The 20,945-nt window shown below is 46.5% G+C and overlaps 4 protein-coding genes across 4 annotated transcripts; 1 reads left to right on the forward strand and 3 right to left on the reverse strand.

The window, feature by feature from the left end:
- Window positions 1-71: 71 nt before the first annotated feature.
- On the reverse strand, window positions 72-2,327 carry F4812DRAFT_412946 (uncharacterized protein; the record flags this gene model as incomplete). The annotated part of the gene is made up of 1 exon (XM_047932745.1): window positions 72-2,327. A coding segment is annotated over exon 1 (1,673 nt), but the record flags the coding sequence as incomplete, so codon positions are not given.
- A 3,036-nt stretch (window positions 2,328-5,363) lies between these two features.
- Window positions 5,364-7,750, forward strand: F4812DRAFT_167899 (glutamate decarboxylase). The gene is made up of 4 exons (XM_047929898.1): window positions 5,364-5,687; window positions 5,869-5,896; window positions 6,043-7,275; window positions 7,343-7,750. Exons 1-4 carry the CDS (start codon window positions 5,449-5,451, stop codon window positions 7,394-7,396), a joined length of 1,554 nt encoding a protein of 517 aa, XP_047793469.1. The 5' UTR covers window positions 5,364-5,448; the 3' UTR covers window positions 7,397-7,750.
- A 627-nt stretch (window positions 7,751-8,377) lies between these two features.
- Window positions 8,378-10,861, reverse strand: F4812DRAFT_167903 (SDA1-domain-containing protein). Its single transcript, XM_047929899.1, has 3 exons — window positions 10,739-10,861; window positions 10,556-10,680; window positions 8,378-10,493 (listed from the first exon to the last, which is right to left on the reverse strand). The coding sequence occupies exons 1-3, from the start codon at window positions 10,819-10,821 to the stop codon at window positions 8,488-8,490; spliced, it is 2,214 nt and encodes a 737-aa protein (XP_047793470.1). The 5' UTR covers window positions 10,822-10,861; the 3' UTR covers window positions 8,378-8,487.
- Window positions 10,862-17,781: 6,920 nt separating this feature from the next.
- F4812DRAFT_412961 (putative GMC oxidoreductase) lies at window positions 17,782-20,644 on the reverse strand. The gene is made up of 4 exons (XM_047932746.1): window positions 19,890-20,644; window positions 18,721-19,782; window positions 18,271-18,543; window positions 17,782-18,124 (listed from the first exon to the last, which is right to left on the reverse strand). Exons 1-4 carry the CDS (start codon window positions 20,296-20,298, stop codon window positions 18,075-18,077), a joined length of 1,794 nt encoding a protein of 597 aa, XP_047793471.1. The 5' UTR covers window positions 20,299-20,644; the 3' UTR covers window positions 17,782-18,074.
- Window positions 20,645-20,945: the final 301 nt, after the last annotated feature.

Raw genomic sequence — 20,945 nt, forward strand, 5'->3', positions numbered from 1 at the left:
TATTTCCTTGTAACTACTTGCAGCACGTCCCTTATCGTTCATTCTTAACCCTTTTACTTCGTACTGAGTGGGCAGTGACGACGATATAATCTTCCTATACCTGCATAACTATTTAGAGGTACCTAAATGCTTAAATGCCTTAGGTAACATACCTCTTACCCCCTTTTCCTTTTCTCTTCTTTCCTATCATACCTCGTATATTTTTCTTTTTAATATCACATATCCAAATTCCAACTCCTGAACCGCAATATTAATGTTATTTTCTACCCTGATATAATCGTAGGTCCCAATGAAACTTACACCCGCTACTTATACACCACGCTATTATTTATATTCTCAATGACTTATTTCCCCTCGGCGCCGCAACCGAGTCACAATCGCATTTACTCGTCGACTGATGACTCGCAGCTCCCAAACTATTTCATCTACGTCCTCATCGCTGAACCTGGGCCTGGCTCGATGTCGCCTGCCATGATGACCTTGATTGCCCGAGCAAGTACACCTACATGGAGCTCTGCCCCTATCTTCCTAACTATCAGACAGGCTATTTAGTTCGGCAGGATCGTCCCTTGGTGTGTTGTCCCTGTGTTGGTGTTGCTGTGTCCGTCCGTTCCCTTGCCTGTTCACATAACTCCACTCATTCCACCGTAAATTTGGTGATCTGTTCGGTCGACTAGGCGGTGGACTATTCCGAAGACTATTCGGTGATCCATTTGGTGATCCATTTTGTAGCCCATTTGGTAGCCCATTTGCGAGCCCATTTACTTGGCTGTATAGTTGGCCATTTACTAATCTAGCTGGTTGCTCTTGTGTGAATATATCCCGTTGTCTATCCCGTTGTGCATATAGTTGTCCATTTGGCAACCCATTTGGTCTCGGTAGACCATTTGGTAGACCGTTTGGTAGACCGTTTGGTAAAGGACCTCCTTGCCATTGTAGGTGCTCGTTGGCTTGCTCGTCTCCTTGTCCATTCGGCTGCTCAATCGACTGTTCATCTAGCCACCTAGTTAGTTCAGGCGGTGTCCCGTTCGTTCGTCCGTCCACCAGTTCATCTACTTGTGTTGCGGCGTCGTGATCAATGGGAAAATAGCGTCGTATCGGTCGTTGAACTGATGTGTGTCTAATTACAACAGTCATCGATCGCCGGGGCTGTCTCGATCCTTGATGGGCAGATGTCAATGGCAAATAGTGCGGATCCGGTAACCATGCCCGCTGTCTATTATCAACTGGCGTATGCCGGGTATCCTCACTAGCTACGTTTGATTGAGGGTAGGTGGCCATTTGCGGCGTCTCTAGTCTCCCTTGTTGCGCTGGTGTCGCTCCTGGGTCTGACGAATCGTCTTCTGTGTGAGCCTGTGGAGCTAGTTCTGATTGAGGCAACGGAAGTGTCAACGGATAGGGATCATTCGGTATGTTAAGTACTGCCTCGGTGTAGTACCAGAGCCGCCGAGGCTCCGGCTTCGGTGACTCGCCATATTGCTCTAGAGTGATAGCATGTCCTGTTTGCTCCGCTGAAAAAAGGTTCACTGGCTCGCAGATTGGCGATGACGGAAAAGATCGATATTGGAATAAGTTCGTTACATTTCGTTCCCGTCGCCGTTGGTTCATGTACTGGAGCCCAGTAGAATATGGAAGCGGTAAGTCTGGTTGTTGATCAAGTTGCTGTGGAAATTGCAGCGACGGCAGCTTCCAAGGTTCAGATCTTGTCGGCGAATTTAGGGTCCTGGGCGGCTTGAATCGATAGTACGTGCGAAGTCGACAGTCGGGCATCTGTACCTGTTGGTCATATAAGTCGCCAAACGAAGGTTCGACGCGATTCTCGGCGGGCTCTACTACCTCTTCTGGGTTCAGTATATTGGCCTCGTAGGCAACTTCTTGATTAGGAGGCAGACGTATTTCGACGTCACTTTGATGGCTTGCTTCGGGTTCGTCCTCTTGGGCCTCCATAAGTTCTCGTGCCTGTTGCCGTTCGCCTCCAGATTTCTCATCTTCCTCTCCGACTTGAACCTCGCCATTGCTACCATGTTTTTGCTCTCCTTTGATCGCAGGGCTATGATGTTCCTCAACTTCTTCGCCCTCCACTTGAACTTTAGTACTACCTCCGAACTGCTCGGCCACCTGGATCTCGCCTCCAAGCGTCTCGCCACTTCTTGACTGCCCAAGCTCCGGTTTGTCCTCGCTCGGCTTTGGTTTGGATGCTTGCATGTTCTTGACACGCTCCAACTTCTTCTGCTCATACTTTTCCTGCGTTCTCCTCCTGGCTTCCTTGAGCTCTTGCTTAGCTTCTTCCGCTCTTTTCTTTTTCTCCCATTGTCTTTGGGCCTTTATCTTTGCCCTCTCTTTCTTCTTAGCGAGGATTTCCCTTACTTTACTCTCTTTAGCTGCAATGGCTTCTTTCTCTTCTTGCATCAGGACCTTGGCGCCCCCGCTCTTCTTACATTTGCTAGGAATTATCAAATCTGTTTTGATGGACAAGGCCGGCCCTTCATTCTGCTTCGATTCCTGTGCGGTGCTCTTATATCCGTCATTTTCTGAAGATTCTGACGTAATACCATCCAATGAAATATCCTTGAGCGCTGATATCGGCCCGTCGAGGCTAGTTGCTTCAGATGAGCTCTTAAGACCAGACGTATTGTCGGCAACCACGGATTCGACGTGCTTTTGTGCAGAGCTAGATGATTGCTTCTCCTCCCCCTCTACATTGGATACCTGGCAGTGATTGTCAAGATTTACATTTTTCGTATCTTCATCAGAAGCACCTGAGTTACTTGTATATTTGGCTCTATCTGCCTTTCGTTTCTTCTTTCGTTTCTTGGGCTTTATGGAGTTCTCGGGGTTTGGTTGCTGAAGGTGATTTATTTGTAATTCCTCTCCACTTTCAGAGATGTGTGTTCGGGTTATAGGTTTTGATTGAGAAAGCTGTAGTAGCGCGGATGTGGCTAAAGGTATATAAAGCCGGTGTGACGGTTTTGTCAGAATATTATGGATGATCGTGTCCGAGTGGTTAAGGGTTGGGAGCGTTGCAACTGATCGTCTTTGGCTATTACGAACGGGATTCGCCATGGGTAACCAATACTAACGCTATGGAATATATTGCAAACTTATGCTTACCCCTATTCGCTGGTACCTGGGTGTAGATTGAAATTTTATCAACAACAAGAAAAGCGGTCGTTGTTAGCAAAGAGAATACGTGGATAGAAGGTTGGCATGTATGGAAACTGTGAGAAACGGCTGTGTTGGAAAAGCAGGAGGAAAAGGCAACAGGTTTAAGCAGGCAGGTTGTCCACTTAAATAGTTTAGGTTAGGTACCTAGACAAGGTGGAAGGACGCCTTGACTACTTGCTTCTAACGACTTACGAGAAAGAAGCAAATTATACCTGTTCCTTACGGTTAAACCTAAAAGTTTGTTATGGTGGAACTCTATAAGTAGCAGCCCTATCCTCTCACTGCTACCAGGTAGCCTATAGGCACTTGGTTGAGAGCACCTGAATCCGAGAGCCACGTTTGGCCTTATTCAATGCTAAGAGGTATTCATACTTACAGTCGCCTAGTGCTTTATCCAAATAAGACAAAGATAGGCAAGCCGTGCAGATCAGCTAGATACCTCTAACATTGATTGTTGAGTAAATAAACTTAACAACATTATCAGATACCTACTTAAAACCTAAGTAGTGACATATATCAGAGCTCCTCCTGGTTATCAGTATGATACATACAGTCGCAATTGCTCCTTAGTTTCAGAAAAACTCACATTTTAAAGTTAAAACATGCCTAAGAAAATCATCACATGTATCCCGAAAGCTTGGTTCGATTGTCAAGGTGACTGGTATTATTAAGATAATAACATTGATGTTGGGAGATTTTCCTACTTATTCTCAACAACTAAAAGTCGGGAGCTTAGTTTATTGGCTTTACCTGTTCCATGACACACGATGGGTTGATATTACCCCCCTAGAAAAAAGCCTTGATAGGAGAGGCACAGGCTCGGTGTGCGAATCGAAGATAAAATACCAGGTACCTAAAGGTAACATATAACAGGATCAAATCGCACTACGCAGTAAGCTGAGCGCTATTAACGCAGCCATATTCTATCCAAAAAGGTCTGTCAGGCGACAATGTTAACTGCCTTAGGTACCTAAACATTAAATTAGTAAACACACCTACGGTGAACAACATCAACTATGATGTATGGGTAAGACGACACGCCGGAAATGCCGTGGAAAGTTCAAGAACGTTTCGAGCAGGAAATCTTTCAGGACTTTTACATAGTAGATGACGCGGACGTGTCAGGTCAGCGTAGGACAGCACCTGATGTGACAGCTGATAGCTCAAGTTTTTCAGGACTCCGTGCCACAGTCGGGCTGTGGTGGTAAATGCACAGGATCTACGTATTGGAGATATTGGTAGGTACTACTCGTTGAGTGGACAATTCGTGGACGACGAATCGGCGCTGGTTTGCTGTAATACATATTTTGAACCAAGCTTTCTTGCCAATTCTTGGCGGCCTGAAGTTGGGGCTTGGTTTGAACTAGGTAGTAATGTAATGTGCATAATATCCGAAGATCCCATCGTCCCCTGTTCCCTGTTCGTCCCTCTTTCATTCTCTTGTTCCCTCAGTCGCTCGGGTCCTTGAATCTTCCCCTGAGATGACCATGCCACGACAACACAAAGTCATATGTACTAGCATTGAATGGGCTGTTGAGAAAGTAGACGGTAGAAAAAAAAAAAACTTGTCTTATTTTAAATCTTACGCTTCGTTTAGGTACCTCTCATCCATCACCTATCTGCTCATTCTCACCGCCTGCCTATTACGTAAGTGGGAAGGGAATAAAAAAAAGGGGGACGCCGAAAGACCCGTCGAATCGATCGTATTCACCGCCACATCCCCATTAACTAACCTCCTAGCTAGCTACGCACGTCATTTATGCATGGTTTGCTAGAGAACAGACTTGAGTCTAAATCCCCAGGTAGAGATCTATCAGCTTTGAGACATACGACATAGAACATACTATATATTTGCTATATAATAGGTGCTTGCTAATGCTATATAGTAAATACGAAGTAGTGACTGACTGTCCTAGCTAATCCGCGCGGTTATGAGATGCTTCACTATCATAAGCTACCCCGCACCATACGTCTTATTTCACCTCATCCCTGCCGCGTGAATACACACAGGTATGTAACATGTAGAGATACGCTGCGCTGGAACGTGGGGTTGTACAATTGGAGAGCTCCCACGGGCCTGAATATACATATCAAGGAGGCATATAAAATATAAGACTCTTACCTCCTCCTTGATCCTTCGGCTTTGTTTTGAGTCTATCCCATCAGTTCTCCCTTACTTGCGTAACGCAAGCTTTCACACTTTCTTTAAGTGCCAAAAAAACCCCTCGTCCCCTGGCGTGAAAAAAATAAAAATAAAATAAAGATAAAACAAAACAAAACAAAATGGTGCATCTTGCTAAGGTGCCCGCCAACGGGGAAATCAGCACTCTACCAGAGGCTGTCAAGAAGATCAACCTGCAGCTAAGCAACGACGACGATAGCTACACGACTAGCGTCTATGGCTCCAAGTTCGCCGCGGAAGACCTGCCCAAGCACGAGATGCCCGAGGGGGAGATGCCCAAAGAGATTGCTTACCGCATGATCAAAGACGAGCTGAGCCTGGACGGCAACCCAATGCTAAAGTGAGTACCCCAGGTACCGAGACGTACACACACCTTGGTCCTTAGGCACCTAGACGTATACACCCACACACATATATAAAATCTCCTGATCGTGAGCCGATATGGTGCTGGTGGTGTCCCTGGAATATTCTGGGAAACGAGGCAAGCGTTGGGCTAGACGAGCTGACAATTTCTAATATAGTCTTGCCTCATTCGTTACCACTTACATGGTACGTGCGTGTGTTCCTGTTAAGAGTCCAATTTGGGCTCTCGGCACTTGTGGCGAGGTCACATCGCATGGGGAAAAAAGGAGACTGCAGACCCCAGTGACTAACTAACTACCCACGTAACTTACTAACTACTATTACTACCATAGGAGGAGGAGGCTGAAAAGCTCATGGCCGAGAGCTTCTCCAAGAACTTCATCGATTACGAGGAGTACCCCCAGTCGGCCGACATCCAGAACAGATGCGTGTCCATGATCGGGCGGCTCTTTCACGCGCCGACGGAGCACGAGGAGGGCGGCGGCGCGGTGGGGACCTCGTGCGTAGGGTCGTCGGAGGCCATCATGCTGGCGGTGCTGGCGATGAAGAAGCGCTGGAAGAACCGGCGCGCGGCCGAGGGCAAGCCCACGGACCGGCCCAACCTCGTCATGTCCTCCGCCGTCCAGGTGTGCTGGGAGAAGGCGACGCGCTACTTCGAGGTCGAGGAGAAGCTCGTCTACTGCACCCCCGACCGCTACGTCATCGACCCCGTCCAGACCGTCGACCTCGTCGACGAGAACACCATCGGCATCTGCGCCATCCTCGGCACCACCTACACCGGCGAGTACGAGGACGTCAAGGGCGTCAACGACCTGCTGGTGCAGCGCGGCCTCGACGTCCCCATCCACGTGGATGCCGCTAGCGGCGGGTTCGTCGCCCCCTTCGTCGTTCCCGACCTGGAGTGGGACTTCAGGCTCGAGAAGGTGGTCTCCATCAACGTGTCGGGCCACAAGTACGGCCTCGTGTACCCGGGCGTCGGCTGGGTCGTGTGGCGGGACGCCAAGTACCTGCCGCAGGAGCTCGTCTTCAACATCAACTACCTGGGGGCGGACCAATCGTCCTTCACGCTGAACTTCTCCAAGGGCGCCAGCCAGGTGATCGGGCAGTACTACCAGCTGATCCGGCTGGGGAAGAAGGGGTACCGGGCCATCATGTCGAACCTGACGCGGACGGCCGACTACCTGTCCGAGGCGCTGAAGGCGCTCGGCTTCGTCATCATGAGCAAGAAGTCGGGCGAGGGCCTGCCGCTGGTGGCCTTCCGGCTGCCGGACAGCGCGACGGGGCGCAACTACGACGAGTTCGCGCTGGCGCACAAGCTGCGCGCCCGAGGGTGGGTGGTGCCGGCGTACACGATGGCGCCGCACACCAACGACCTGAAGATGCTGCGCGTGGTCGTGCGCGAGGACTTCACCAAGAACCGCTGCGACTCGCTCATCACCGACATCCGGTACTGCCAACAGCTGCTCGAGCAGCTGGACAAGGAGTCGATCGCCAAGCAGGAGGAGTTTATCCGGAAGCACTCCATGAACAGCGAGCAGGCCACGCACAACCACCCGCGTTTCCGCGTAAGTACCATCTTATCTTCTCGTAGTGCCATACGAACTGAACTGAACTAACCTCTGCGACAAACAGAAAGAAAAGCATTCGATCCAGGGCAAGCACGGCAAGACGCATTCGATCTGCTAGTACTAATCTAGTCGGTGTATAGGGGAAGTAGAGTGCCTTATATTTCTAGGTTTTAGTAGAATCATGATTATTAAAAAAATAAGGCTGGTTGGTATAAGAAAAACTTGGGTAGGTTAAATTAGTATATAGAGCTCTTCGTAGATATACTATTAAATATCTTATAGATGACTTTTATGACGATGATATATGCGAGTATTAAATTTCCTGCGATGATATCTTTAGGTACTTACCTTGGTATCTTAGTTATCTACCTGGCACGTAGTTGAGAAATACTATGGAAATTGGATATGGATGTGAAAGTAGCTGTTTTCCTGTTTATCTCGAAGTCGTGGGTTAGCAAACTTCATTTCAAGGTGATGGTAAAACATGATCTTTGCCTAAACTAATAGTGATGTTCTTGAAAAGGGGGGCGCCAAGACCGTTAGCTCTAACCCCTATTTATGGAAGACTTTCCGAGTCCTATAGCATGAATGCTTCATATTATATGATTTCGTGTTAAACACGCAAGTCGTTAATGCCAATGATAGCTTAGCTCGAATATTAACGGTATTAACGGTCTTGGAAGCTCGCCACAATGGGAAGATCTGACCGGTTCCTCAGTCATACGTTCGTTGCTTACCTACCTGGTACGTAATATTTCTGCCAGTACCAATTTAGAAAACTGACTGGTGAACTTATACTGGCTTGAATATCCGATGCGCGTAATCTTAAAACGTCCCTCTAAGGCAGGTAGTTATGATGCAATGTGAATTAAGTAAGAGTGCCATAAATGATAATTGCAAGGTTTCCCCCTCATACGCAAATGAAGCGGTTGTGTTGAAATGGGTTAGCTCGCTTGGATATAAATCATGAGAATCTGGACCTAAATTCATGGGTATCCGTAATTTTTAGAAGTGGCGCTCATGGCGATAGAGCTTTCGCTCATAAGTTTGGGTTGCTATCTAAACGCATGATGCAGCATGGTACTGGCTGATGAACCTGTATAGCATCCTGAGCCAGTATCGGTCATGCTGCTGACGACGCTACTTGGTGCGAAGAAGAACTTCGAGTTCCTTAGACCCTCTTGCGACCTATTTCGTTTAGGTTAGGTACTATCGCGATACGCCATTTCTCCTCCTGCCACCGGATTTACTTCTGTCAATATGATTCTTCAAGATATTCCTCGTGGCAACGAGACTTCGTTTCTGTTTCGACTTCGCCTTGCCTAGTGTCATCAGGAAATTCTTCTTGCGTGCCTTTTCCTTATTAGTTGATGACTTGCCCTCGGCCTCCTTCTTGGACTTTCGTATGGCTTGTGTAGACTTGTGCTCTTCACGATCCGGTTTGCCCTCCTTCGCCAGTGCTATTCGCTCTTCCTTTGTAGTCTTACGCAACCTGGATGGCGCCTCAATTTGCTCTGCCGTCAATCCTTCGTCAACATGTCGGCTTTCCAGCTCCTTCTTGCGTTTGCTGCCCATAGCTTTATCTATGCTCGCCTCCATTCGCAATTCTCGAAGTTTAGCCAAGTCTGCCGGGGTAAGGATCTGGGTCGTGGCCAATTTTATGAAATCAACAGCTTCGTTCTGCGCACTTTCTTTGCTGTCCTCTTCGGGATCATCAGGATTGACTTTTTGTCTCTTCGCATCTGGTTCGGGCTCTGCTTCATCTTCTGAATCGCTTACCCTAATCCATTCCCCGGAGTCGCTGCTATCAGTTGATGCAACTTCCCAATCGTCCGAATTCCAACCATCTTCTTCGTCCTCTCCCTTTTCGTCTCCTTCTGGTAACCCACGTTCGGCTCGTTTCTGTTTCCTCTGCTCCTCTTTCCACTTGGCAAGGAGCTCGAGGCCTTCAATTTCGCCAACTTGCTCTTCGCCGAATTTCGGTTGCTTCAGATCGCCGCTCTTGAGACCTATGGTCGCATCCTTGCCACGATCTTTCTTCCTCAACATCTCGGCGCCCTTTTCGCGGTACAATGAGAGAAGACCCTTTGCAGCCATCATGACTCCCTTATCCTTGCTCTTCCTGTATTCGACTAAATCCTGTAACAACGTTTCATTCATCGCCAGCGGTTGCCGGACACATATCTCGCGGATTGCGTTGAGACCAGCAGAACAGACCTCGGATGCCGATGCTTCAGATACGAACTCGTTCGCGATCTTTTGTATTAACGGCTCGATTGCGTCTGGAGGTACTAAGTTGTGAGTACCTTGAGCGAGTGACGCTAGAAAAGACGAGGCTGATTGCTGCCTAGGAGAAAGGTATTTTATGAACCAGGAGTAGAGCGATATAACCGTCAACTTGTGCAAACCGACTAAACGGGTGACAAGCTGTAAGACAAGAAGCTTGCTTTCAAGAGCGAGCTTAGCCTTGGAATTTTGAAGGTGCTTCTCAAACAAGTGCTCGCTGAAACCTTGAGGATCCTGTAGCAAATGTAATGCGGAAAAGTTGAGCGGATGCGGCGCATTCTTCTTGCGCTCCTGCCTCTTAATCTTGTCGACGGCCTTGTCAAGAATCTTTTTTGACTTCTTCGTCTTCTTATTAATCCCGATCGAATGTTTAACCTTCTTAATATCGATTGTTTCTTCGTCGCTACTTTCATCCTCAAATTCTTCACGTTCCTTATCCCCCCCAAGGAAAAATCTCACACCCCCTACAATCACCTTCTCATTATCTGCCAGGCAAGCTTGGCGCATAATATCAACAGTTTTAGCGTCGCTCCATACTTGGCGCCGCCATAATTCGCGTACCAGCTTGACGGCCCATAAAGCTTTCGGAGAGGAGCGATCTGAAGTGACGAGGTTATAGAGGACGGTTTGCATAGTCCGATTTACTCGGTGATTTGTCGTCTTTGTATTTGTGTTCCTTATGTCGCTCAGTATTTTCTGATAGAGGATCATTCTTAAGGACTTCGAGGGAGTGCTGATGAGAATAGGAAACAGGGTAGTGAGGAGATAGTTGCTGTCGATAACATCTTTCCGGCGCAGTAGAGTAAGGCTAGATACTATTTTTTCTCGCAGGGTAGGTTCCAACACGGCATGATGCTTGGTAAGTACATCTTTGAGCGCGTCCGGGAACGTCGCAGTTATCTGAGGATACAGCTCGGCACAATGGGCAACTATCGACGTTGTAAGTCTAACGATATATATATATATATATACTAGGATCAGGACAGCTTACTTAGATCTATTTGCTCTCGGAAAGTTATGAGTGAGTTAGAATCAGCGCCCACCGGGGCCGCTAGGAATTTCTCGTGCGCAGCATCGAATTGTTGCCAATTCTCAATGAACTCTTTCTCGTATGCTCTACAAACCACCAATAGGTTAGAAAAGAAGCATAATGCATAAAGTCGGGCATACATACTCTGGATCTTTCCTAATTTTATACTGAAGACCGGCAAGGTCAGCCTCTATTTTCTCGAGCGCCGCGACCTTTCTTTTGCCCATTTTGAAGCAAGTTATGTGATGCGCCCGTAAGAGACCGAGTGGAAAGGCGATGGATGAGAAGTGCAGATTAAAAAAATAATAATGTACCTCTAAGCAAACGTTATCGTTATCGTTATCGTTATCGCTAATCACCTATCTGTTTAACTTTTGTCTGTCTTATCCAAAGGCTAAGTGGAGAAGGGTGGATCGTTACTAATAGGTACCTAGGTACTTAGCTACTGGACCTGGGTACGTACCTGATTAGCCCGACTTTCCTATTCGGGTAGAATAGGTACCTAGGTACCTTGATATGCTTCTTCCCGACGTCGTTACCCTTGACAAGAGGTTAGGCCCTTGATTTTCTTGTCGCAAGACTATCAGCTATTTTTAGTTTTCCTCTAATCGTCTGCTCAAGAAGGCTGGTTTGAACAGGTAACTGTTTCGACTTCGGCCTGAGGATATGGTGAACCTTCCCCGGAGAGTAGAATGTTGAATGGGCCTTGTCTATGTGTGAGAACTTATGAAGTTTTAAAGGAGTGTTTCCGGTTTGCCTGAGTATAGCGGTAGTGATATCACTTTTTACGGGCACTCTACCTACCTGGTATACAAGGTAGCAAGTGCCTACTCTAAGCACCTAAGTAGGTAACCATCATCATCTATACTTCTAGTAGGGACTCCAATTGCAACAGAGTAGATGCTACCAAACAATAAGCCACTATTCGTCCGATATTTTTAGGCAATTCTTGCCGAGATTTGGAGGAGCCTGCCTGTAGAGTGGCATTGTTGAGCGAACAACCGCCCGTTCCTACTAAAGAAATCCCCAAAATATCTACTATAGCCCCTAAGTATATGCCACCCATCAACGTAATTATTTGTGTATTGCATTGCATAAATTACGATTGCTACGAGAACTGAGAGTTTTATCTCCCATTTTGCTTCCAGCCACTATTATTGAGGCAAAGACTTTTAGCGTTACCTATGCTGTCACCTAACTATGTAGCATTTCTCACGAGGTTGGTATAATTCCCTGGACAGACAAACTTTTTTCTGGTTGATCTGACGCATGTATAGGTAAAAGACATTCAATATATGCGGTCATCGAGAGCAACTCGAATATAATTTCGAGCGACTTTCTATACTAGCCCTAAAGTAACATCAAGAAGTAGGCTGTATGCCAGCATAAACCAGCTAAGCAATGAGAATTTGCGGGCTGTGGTTTGCTTGATGCAGGAAGACAGCGCTTCGAGTAGTCAGGAATCAATATGTTAGGTGAAGAAACCGTTCTTTCAATCTCACTTTACTTATAATATGCCTAAATATTCAAGATATCAATGTGATGATCGAACTTAATTCCAGGTCGGAGGTAGCATATCATCAAGTCGCCATGAACAATCTTAGTCCTAATGAGCTCGAGGCTCTACTCAATGAGCCGGCACTAGCCTCCCCCGTCGGGGTCATCCCTCAATTAGATAATCCTCCCGATCATTGGACCGCGTCAATGGCTATATCAATATTTTGTGTTGTGGCGTCTACAGTCTTGGTAGCAATGCGTTTATATACAAAAGCTATCATTATCCGCCAAGTAAATATTGCGGACTGTCAGTACCCTCCCCGAAATGTTAAGCGTTGACTAACTAACTCTGATAGACTCTATACTTTTTGGCTGGGTATTGCCAACTTGTTTTTCTATATGTTCCCTTACTTATAATTTGTGCTAGGGAGTCTACATAGGGGAAATGACATGTGTGTTCCATGCTATCAAATTTGCACCGGGTGTACACCAATGGAACGTACGACTAAAAGACCTACGTCCCTTTCTTTACGTTAGTGTCCAGGAGAGAAACATTCCCTCTTGAATAAATGGAAACTAACGCTCATATGTCTAGTATTTCCATATTGCGGCTATATTATACGGCATATCCGTGTTCTTCATCAAGCTTTCAATTTTGATGCAGTACATACAGATCTTTATGCCTATCAAAAAGCCAAGGGCATTATATTGGGCCACAAGAACCCTAATCGTGACGAACTTTCTCTACTATTTCACCGGCAGATTCCTCAAAATCTTCTCCTGCAGACCGCTAGCCAAAGCGTGGGATCCATTGATTACAGAGGGCTGTTGCATAGATATAAAAGCGCTTGTTAACGCGACGGCTACCATAAACACAGCATCAAATTTACTGATTTTTGCCTTGCCACAGCCTATAATTTGGCGGCTTAACCTGTCTCGAAAGGAAAAGGCTGGAGTATCGGCTATATTCTTGGTAGCTATTCTGTAAGTCTATGGATGTTCGATCTCACATGACATTTGCGCTAATCACTGAGATATCTTAGTGCATGTGCCTTCTCAGGCATCAGCTTGTTCTACACTGTTAGATTCCGTTCTCAATCCGATGATACATATAACATATGGCATTTCAGTATGTGGTATCTGCTAGAGATAACAGCTGGCATTGCTGTAGCATGCCTACTAGTGGCAAGGATATTTTTCAAGACTTTACCCAAAATTCGAGATGTCTCTGACATTGCATCATATATGAGGGTTCGGAGCTGGTCGAGGGCCTTAAGTTATAGAAGTGGCTCAAGAAATGAGTTCGAGAACCAAGAGAATGGCTCAGCATAGAATCCCAATCGCGACAAGTTAAGGCATAAGGCGCACGACATTGTTGGCTTCCCTTTGGTTCGGGAGTTTCAAGTCGACGACTTGGGGGTATCTATCCAACGGGTACCGGATCGAAATTGGTTGAGTACTCAATCTTCACTTGGTTCCCGTAACGACATTAAGAGGTAGCTGTCATATTGGTTTATCTACCTATGTTTATATATGCACAAGGACTTGGGCAGTCAAGGCGTTTGGGGTTATCAATTAAGATTTTCTTTACATGCAGATCTGCGAGGCGCTATTGAAACTTACCAGGCACCCTTAAGAAATCCATATTCCGGGGTATACTGGAAAGTGTTGCATATGACACTATATTATTACCTATACACATATGTTGGCCCCTTTCCTCTCTCTGTAACCATACCACTCCTTTTCCATCATAACACTTGGATATCACGACCTATATCTCATAACGTTAAATTTGCAACTCATGGGGTTGATTTATACAGGATGAGAGGCACGATATTGTGTAAGCCACGTTTCTTGCCACTTGTGATATAAGCCTAACCTCCAGCCACTCCCCCGTCTTTCGATATCTATACCTCGTGCCATTTTTTTGGTACTCTGCAACATAAAGCTAAAAGACAGCACCGTATTTTGCCACGCCTTACAGCTTGCACTATTGTGTACCTTCGGATGATTGATATTATCTACACAAATTAAACATGAAACGAATAAAATGCGTGGCGTCTACACATCGACTAACTGCTTTTTTTTTCACAAATCGGGAGAGAGGGGGGAAGGGGGGGTTTACGACAGATTCCTAAGGGGCATGTCACAGCTTGGAGCCAAATCCCTCAGCCATTCTTGTGGGGGTTGGGGCCAGGTCGGGGTACTAGGTAATCATGAATCTATCGAACCGGATATCGCGATTCAAAAATGACACTAATCTGTGAGGCCTAGGGAGTAAAAAGGCGTTTATATGAGGCAGGCGAGGCAGGCGAGGTAGATGAGGTAGATGAGGTAGATGATGTGTATAAGGTGCAGGAGGTGCAGGAGGCAGATGAGATGAATGAGGTAGATGAGGTACATTGAGACGGTTGCCGTCTACATCAACGATAGTTGTATAAAGGTGGAAGTTATCCCAGCTTCGAGGGCATAGAGAAATGGTTGATTGATTGATGAACTCACTTAATATGGTTTATTGTTTTTCACCCAAGCTAAATCAATTATTTGATCATTCACCTGGAGATGTTAGTCGTTCCCCAGTTTTACCTCATTACTCTTTACTATTTCCATATCCTCAAGTGTGAACTTACTACAATACATAGGCTTATGGACTTCACTAATCGGGCCTCCTGTGTTATTCCTGGGATAGCATGTTTTGAGGCTTTCTGAAGCTTTGACTTGTTGATATAAGCGGGATAAGTACTGCTGGTTTAAGATCGTTGACTAACACACAAACAAGTTAGCAGACAGTTATACTCGTTCGACCTTCACTGATTCAAATATGCCCGACTACCAGCAAGAATGGGCCTACGAGCCAATAAGACGATACTTTAACGATGGGGATTTCTCTATCTGGTTAGTGCAGCAGAACAGGGAACGCTTTGAGGCACACTTATTTGCAAAATGTCATCTGCCCCAGAAGCTGTACCTCTCTCGAAAAAGAAGAATCCAGAGATTGAGAAGATCCAACAATTTTATGAGTGAATATGAGATTTGCGGAGGGAAAATAATAGTTTCACGAATACCGGCGGATGGCATTGAAAGGCATCGGAAGAACCAGCCGACGGAGACACCAGATTACCTACCTCTGGAATGGGGGTGCAGTTCACAGCCAGATCAAAAAAGAAGGGAAAAGGACTTCCATACCAGTATGCACTCCACAATTTGCGCAGCTTGATAGTACGTCTCCTTGGCATGTGAGTAAGGTACAAAGTAGATAGGAGGTACGAAAATAGGGTCAGAGAAGAAACTCCATTCTACAGAACTTGTGTCGGACAAGCTGTGCGTCTTTAAGCGGCAGATATCATAATGAGGGGATTGAGGGGTCAACAATTCTTTTATCCATACCTCATAAAGAGGCCCGTCATAGGTTAGGTTAGGTACCTACACAACACAATTCAATTCAATTCAATTCAATTCAATGCCACATACTGCCAATGGAACAATACGGTGAGACTAATCATGATTGGGAATTCGCATATTCAGCCTCACCATAAGGCACGTTTGTACCCTTGGCATGGTTCATACCGGCGTTTGGACCGATCGCTGACCATACATTGGACACCCTCACGTAGCAGTACATAATACATCTCATATATGCCACCTCGCCAAGCCATTTCTACAACCGCTGTAACACGATGTCAAAAAGACCCCGCGATCGACCTAGATTAGGTACCTCTATTAGAGGTGCCTTAAGTCGTGGTAGCTTTACGATACCTTCTGCGATATAGGTACGTAGGTACTGTAAGCAGTCTAGTAGTCTGCCCGTTATGATTTCAGCTGTCTCCGGTCCTACATGACGACAATCCTTAGGCGTTGTTTCTATCTCTCTATCTCTCTCTTTTATTATTATTATTATTATTTTTTATATGTTCAGAAGAGAGAAAATTCCCAAGTTTCACTAACCTCGTCCAGACATCTTACAAGTAATATTTTGACAACTTAAAGAGATGCATCTTCTTTTCCTAACTACATAGAGCTTTTTTCCTTTTCTTCGTCTAAGCCATAACTATAATGAACAGCTTTCGATCAATTACTAGGTAACGCTGATCTCAGGGGCCCATAACTTCAACTTCTAGAACGATGCATTTTAGGTCACTTCATCCAAAAACCTGCGCCTCTTTACGTCTATACCCTCGACATCCATGCCCACGATGCCTTGCATACTCTTCTGCCAACTATGTGAACCTTATCATGAGGCAGCACTAATTTGCTATTTTGCTATTTAAACACATATCATGTCATCCTGTCTTTCTCTTTCTTGTTTTGCATCTGTCTCTTATTTCTCTTCGACTTACGATAGGGTCTACCATACGCCTTCACTCGACAGATAAACCTGGCCTCAACCCTTGTTGTTTTAACAACAACGAGACTGTTCACGTCTGGTACCTACTATATGACAAATCTGGCTTCAAGCCTGTGCTATTGCTACCATTTCGGCAAATGAACTTTGTGGTTAGTCTTCCTCTCTTCCTGGGGACTCTATATGAGTGGTAGCGAAAAACAAAATCTTTATATCGAACGCTAATATGTACGGCTTTAGTACTTGTCGCTTTCAAGTAAACAGAGCATCAAAACCCACGTTTCCAGTACTAGTTATCCTGTCCCCTATGGCAAGCCTGGGTCAAGTACTAACTGTTGGCATTTCGTTTAGCGAGTCGCGCCCTAAAAGGAGCCGACTCCATTGTCCGATTACAGCTATCCTATTACTCAGTTCTCACCAGCAACTAAGTCATATTGGGAACATTCTTCCGGGATACAGCATGGTTTCATGTAGTTGCCCAGTCTGTCCCCCACAGAACCAAGCATGGCACGGGGATCAACCACGTCCATGTCATTGGACGATTGACTGGCACCAAAATGCAGACGCCGGCGCTCCCCAAATAGCGTCTGTACCAGTACTATAGAACGACCAGTCTCTATCTCTGCGCTATCAATGCAAAGTCTGCGGACAGCGTTTGAGCGCCAAGGCCAACTTGAACAGACACGACTAGAATGTTCATCGGAAAGAGACTGATCCAATATACCGATGTAGCTGCAGGCACGAGTCTCCTCGAAAATATAACTACCTCCGCCACTTAAACAGCTGCAAAAAACAAAGTCTTGGTGATATATTTGTCTCCAAATGCGGAAGAGTGACTGATTGCAAGATTTTGCATTATCAGCATGTACGCGGATGCCCAGGACGTCGTCCCTCTGATTGCTACCACAACTTCATCAGGGAGACCGCAGGGGAGTGATGTTGTTCGAGGAACTGACGAAGAAAGTTTCGTGGACGGGGAGTTGTTGGCAATTACTTAGAGTTGTTAGAAAGCAAACGCGAGGAAATTGTTAAGAGGTTGAACTAAATTTATAAAAGCAAAGAAAAAAAGGAAAAAAGAAAAAAAAAAGAAAAAAAAAAGGGGCACTCTAGCTTTAACTTTGGCAGCCAATAAAGCAGTGTGCCCTTATACGTTGTTTTTGCTTCCTTTCAATCGCAGTATTAGGCAGACAAGCTATGTACTAGACTTCGACACCACGACATCTAGATGCTCGGCTGAATAATTTAAGCGACCCCTAAATCGTAAGCAAGAGGGGCTAGATCATTAATCGGGGTGGTACCTATGATATAAGGTATTGTTAGAAATGAGCATTAGGCGCTCAGGCTGGGCATTCCTTAGAATAAAACATCCCTAGGCATATGTATGTAGATGTGCAGTATTAGGTATATTAAAGATGGAAGATAGCTAAGGGGAAGGTGTGAAGCATGCAATAGGTATAGCATATTTAGAATCTCAAGCAAGAACTCCGACGTAGAGCCTCTTCAAATTGTAACTGCCGTTGCAGTGTTAACTTAATGCCCATTGTGTGATTCATTGTCCACCTTGTCTATTTGCCCGGTTTTATTCTCTATTCACTAAATCCCCCCTTTCCATCTTACGTGCCTATCCGTGCAAGGTGAGAATTAGTTTCGAATATCTCCTAAAATATCGTCGGTAGCTTTTTCCGCAAGCACTATAAAATCAAACGTCAGCAACTGCTAGGTTAGGTATCTAAAGTAATCTCATAGCCGGAGCGCATTATTAGGAAGAAATAGCTCCACGAAAAAGCTGGACCGGCTGTGCCTGGTAGCAAGGAGGTTGTCAGGTACGTTGACTTACTGAAAACTGGGCAGACGGGAAACGCGCCTGGGACGGCCGGGAAAGCGGACGCGTCAACGACACGAAGGTTCTTTACGCCGTGGACCCTGAACTTCGAGTCGAGCACCGCCAGCTTGTCATCCACGGGGCCGATTCCACACGAGCTCGAGGCGTGGTGAGAGTAGGTCTGAAGTTTCAGGAACTCCTTTTGCGCTTCGTCTGTGCAGTTCTGGTTGATGCCGGGGCACGGGTGCTTTTCGTTGAAGGGCGCAATAGGCTCCCCGACTGACGTGACTTTTGCGATTAATTAGTAGCTACTTCCAATAGCAAGTATAGGGTATGATAGGTCACGAGAAAAGGGAGCGGAGTAGCTGTCTCCTCGTGGATTTGACAAGGAAGTTCCAGATACAGAGGTATGCCAAAAAGAAAGGGGTTGGGCGAGATAGGGAGATAATTATAAATGGTACTTACTAGCCTTCCGGAAGATCTTTGCCGCATCCAACATCTCAGTCAGGTCCTCGTCCCCGCCATGCTTGAAGAAGTTCAAGTTGATCTCCGGAGGCTCCTGAGGGTCACTCGAGCGCAGGTGGACGTACCCAGCCTGCGACCGGGGGTTCATATGCACGAACGCACACTCATACTGCGCCGGGCCGTACTCAGTAGGGTAACCAGGCCAAAACCCTTCGAAGGAAAAGGACTTGCACCAGCCGTAGATGTTGCGATTCTTTCGCGCCGTGGGTGTCTTAAGGAGCACTGCGATCGGGCCCGACGATCCGTTCAGCGGCTTGCTAGCCAAAGCCAGCACGCCTCCCTCGTAGTTGTCCGCCAGCTTCTCTCCAACGCCGGGGAGGTCTTTCACGACGGGAATATTGAACTTTTTGAGCTCTTCGGCTGGTCCTATACCGCTGAGCTTGAGGATCTGCGGCGTGTTGAACGCTCCACCGGACACGATAACTTCTCTCTTGGCAAATATCTGGACGACGTCTCCTTTAGTACCGTTATAGCGCGGATCGGCTTTGTACAGAGATGGGCCCCGGAGGACCTCGACACCGATTGCTGTTGGCTCCTCGGTATCCTCCGCAAATAGCACTTTGGTAACGAGACTCTGGAGCTGGACGGTTAAGGGGTACTTGGCCGGGTCATCCAAAGTCGCTCGAATGTAGGTATTGGTACCGACACGGTGACCCGTAGGATCGGCGTGACTAGCGAGACCGAAGACGCCAGTGGATTGGTCTCGGTCCGGATCTGCCGCATTGATATCCCGGGCCACATCGCCACCGGTGACCTTAATGATACTGCGTGCGATGTTCCGCACGTCAGAAGACTGCTGCATGAAAGCAGGGTCGCTAATTGTGAGATTGAGGTATCCGGTATATCCATGCCCAGAAGTTTCCGGAGGTACGTATTGAGCCGTCTCTATCCTCTCGAAGTACTGTCGCATGTTCTTCGCCAACCATGTGTCGTCTCCAGTGCTCTCGGCAATCGCATTCCAATCGTCGTCAGAGGGGAGCGCACACACACCACCATTATGCACTTTTGATCGTGTCAGCAATCTTTTTCGTGGAGGGGTTTCGAATATTTTGACTATGATATTCACCGCAAGGAGAAAAAGGGGTAAAAGGACTTGTGGTGTTACGTACTGGCACAACCTCCAAGGGTAGCCGAGCGAGGATACCAAATTCCTAGCCTTTCAGAACCCTCTGGAGGATCGAGGCCAACGTAGAATGACCCATCAGGCTTACGCCACGTTGTATGCTCGTACTTGGCCTCGCGCTCCTCGTCTGAAGAGTGCTTGACGAAAAAGTCCCACCTCGATTTCTCGTCGTTCGCCGCGAGGTTGAAGTTGGCCATCTCCGAATAATTCTTATTGTTCCCTAAGTCATCACCCGCCTCTAGGAGCAACGTCGGATAGCCGGCTCGTGCTAAATTGGCCGCGAGGGGTGCTCCACCAGGGCCCGATCCCACGACGATGTAGTCGTAAGTAGCGACCGATTGCGCGACGGCTCCCGTAACGGCGAAGAGGCCTAACGCGAAGAGTTGGCCCGCCATTTCGAATTTTTGGATTTAAGCCTAGAACTATGCCTCCGACATACCCCACGACCTCCAAAAACGTAGGTATGGGCGTGAAAGCCATCTTTTATAGATACCAACGATTTGAATTATCCCTAATGTAACCGTCGCTTCTTGGAGAAAGCTCGAAATCCACGTCTCTCGTCACCTCCAGTGCGGAGAAGTTAATAACCATATACCCAATGGGACAGATTGACATGCGAAAAGGGCAATCCGACGCATTGTGATGATAACTACGATCAACTTTGGCTAAATGGATAGTTGGAGAAATGCCTTAGGGACTCATGGGATATTAGATTTAGGAACATTGGCGGTGCATTGCATTATTATCCGGTAGACAAGAGCCGCCGCGGGCAATGGGAAAGACAACAAAGTAACAACAAAGTAAAGAGGATATACAATGCTTACTTGCTAAAAATGCTGGTACAATCTAGATATCGTCTTCAAGATTGGCAAGCATTTAATTAGATGATAAAATTGATAATTGATAATTGATAACTCGCCCCCTTTTCATTATCGCCCTACTTTACTCAGTTCCAACGACTAGGTAAACAAAAGTAAGCCTTTACCCGCTCAGTATATTAGGTAGGCTCCGCATAGGATACCCACCAAACTCACACTAACAG

Source organism: Daldinia caldariorum (genome assembly GCF_022478825.1).
Source record: "Daldinia caldariorum strain CBS 122874 unplaced genomic scaffold F4812scaffold_2, whole genome shotgun sequence".
In the NCBI taxonomy this organism is placed as follows: Eukaryota; Fungi; Ascomycota; class Sordariomycetes; order Xylariales; family Hypoxylaceae; genus Daldinia; species Daldinia caldariorum.

What these genes read in the sequence shown, in the direction of transcription:
- F4812DRAFT_167899 (XM_047929898.1), top strand. Translation starts at nt 5,449, where the DNA reads ATGGTGCATCTTGCTAAGGTGCCCGCCAACGGGGAAATCAGCACTCTA. An exon ending in CATTCGTTACCACTTACATG is followed by an intron (nt 5,897 to 6,042) that starts GTACGTGCGTGT and finishes TTACTACCATAG; the next exon opens with GAGGAGGAGGCTGAAAAGCT. An exon ending in ACAACCACCCGCGTTTCCGC is followed by an intron (nt 7,276 to 7,342) that starts GTAAGTACCATC and finishes TGCGACAAACAG; the next exon opens with AAAGAAAAGCATTCGATCCA.
- F4812DRAFT_167903 (XM_047929899.1), bottom strand. Translation starts at nt 10,821, where the DNA reads ATGGGCAAAAGAAAGGTCGCGGCGCTCGAGAAAATAGAGGCTGACCTT. An exon ending in AAAATTAGGAAAGATCCAGA is followed by an intron (nt 10,681 to 10,738) that starts GTATGTATGCCC and finishes GGTGGTTTGTAG; the next exon opens with AGCATACGAGAAAGAGTTCA. An exon ending in CCGAGAGCAAATAGATCTAA is followed by an intron (nt 10,494 to 10,555) that starts GTAAGCTGTCCT and finishes CAACGTCGATAG; the next exon opens with TTGCCCATTGTGCCGAGCTG.
- F4812DRAFT_412961 (XM_047932746.1), bottom strand. Translation starts at nt 20,298, where the DNA reads ATGGCGGGCCAACTCTTCGCGTTAGGCCTCTTCGCCGTTACGGGAGCC. An exon ending in TACCCTTGGAGGTTGTGCCA is followed by an intron (nt 19,783 to 19,889) that starts GTACGTAACACC and finishes CACGATCAAAAG; the next exon opens with TGCATAATGGTGGTGTGTGT. An exon ending in AAAGATCTTCCGGAAGGCTA is followed by an intron (nt 18,544 to 18,720) that starts GTAAGTACCATT and finishes TAATCGCAAAAG; the next exon opens with TCACGTCAGTCGGGGAGCCT.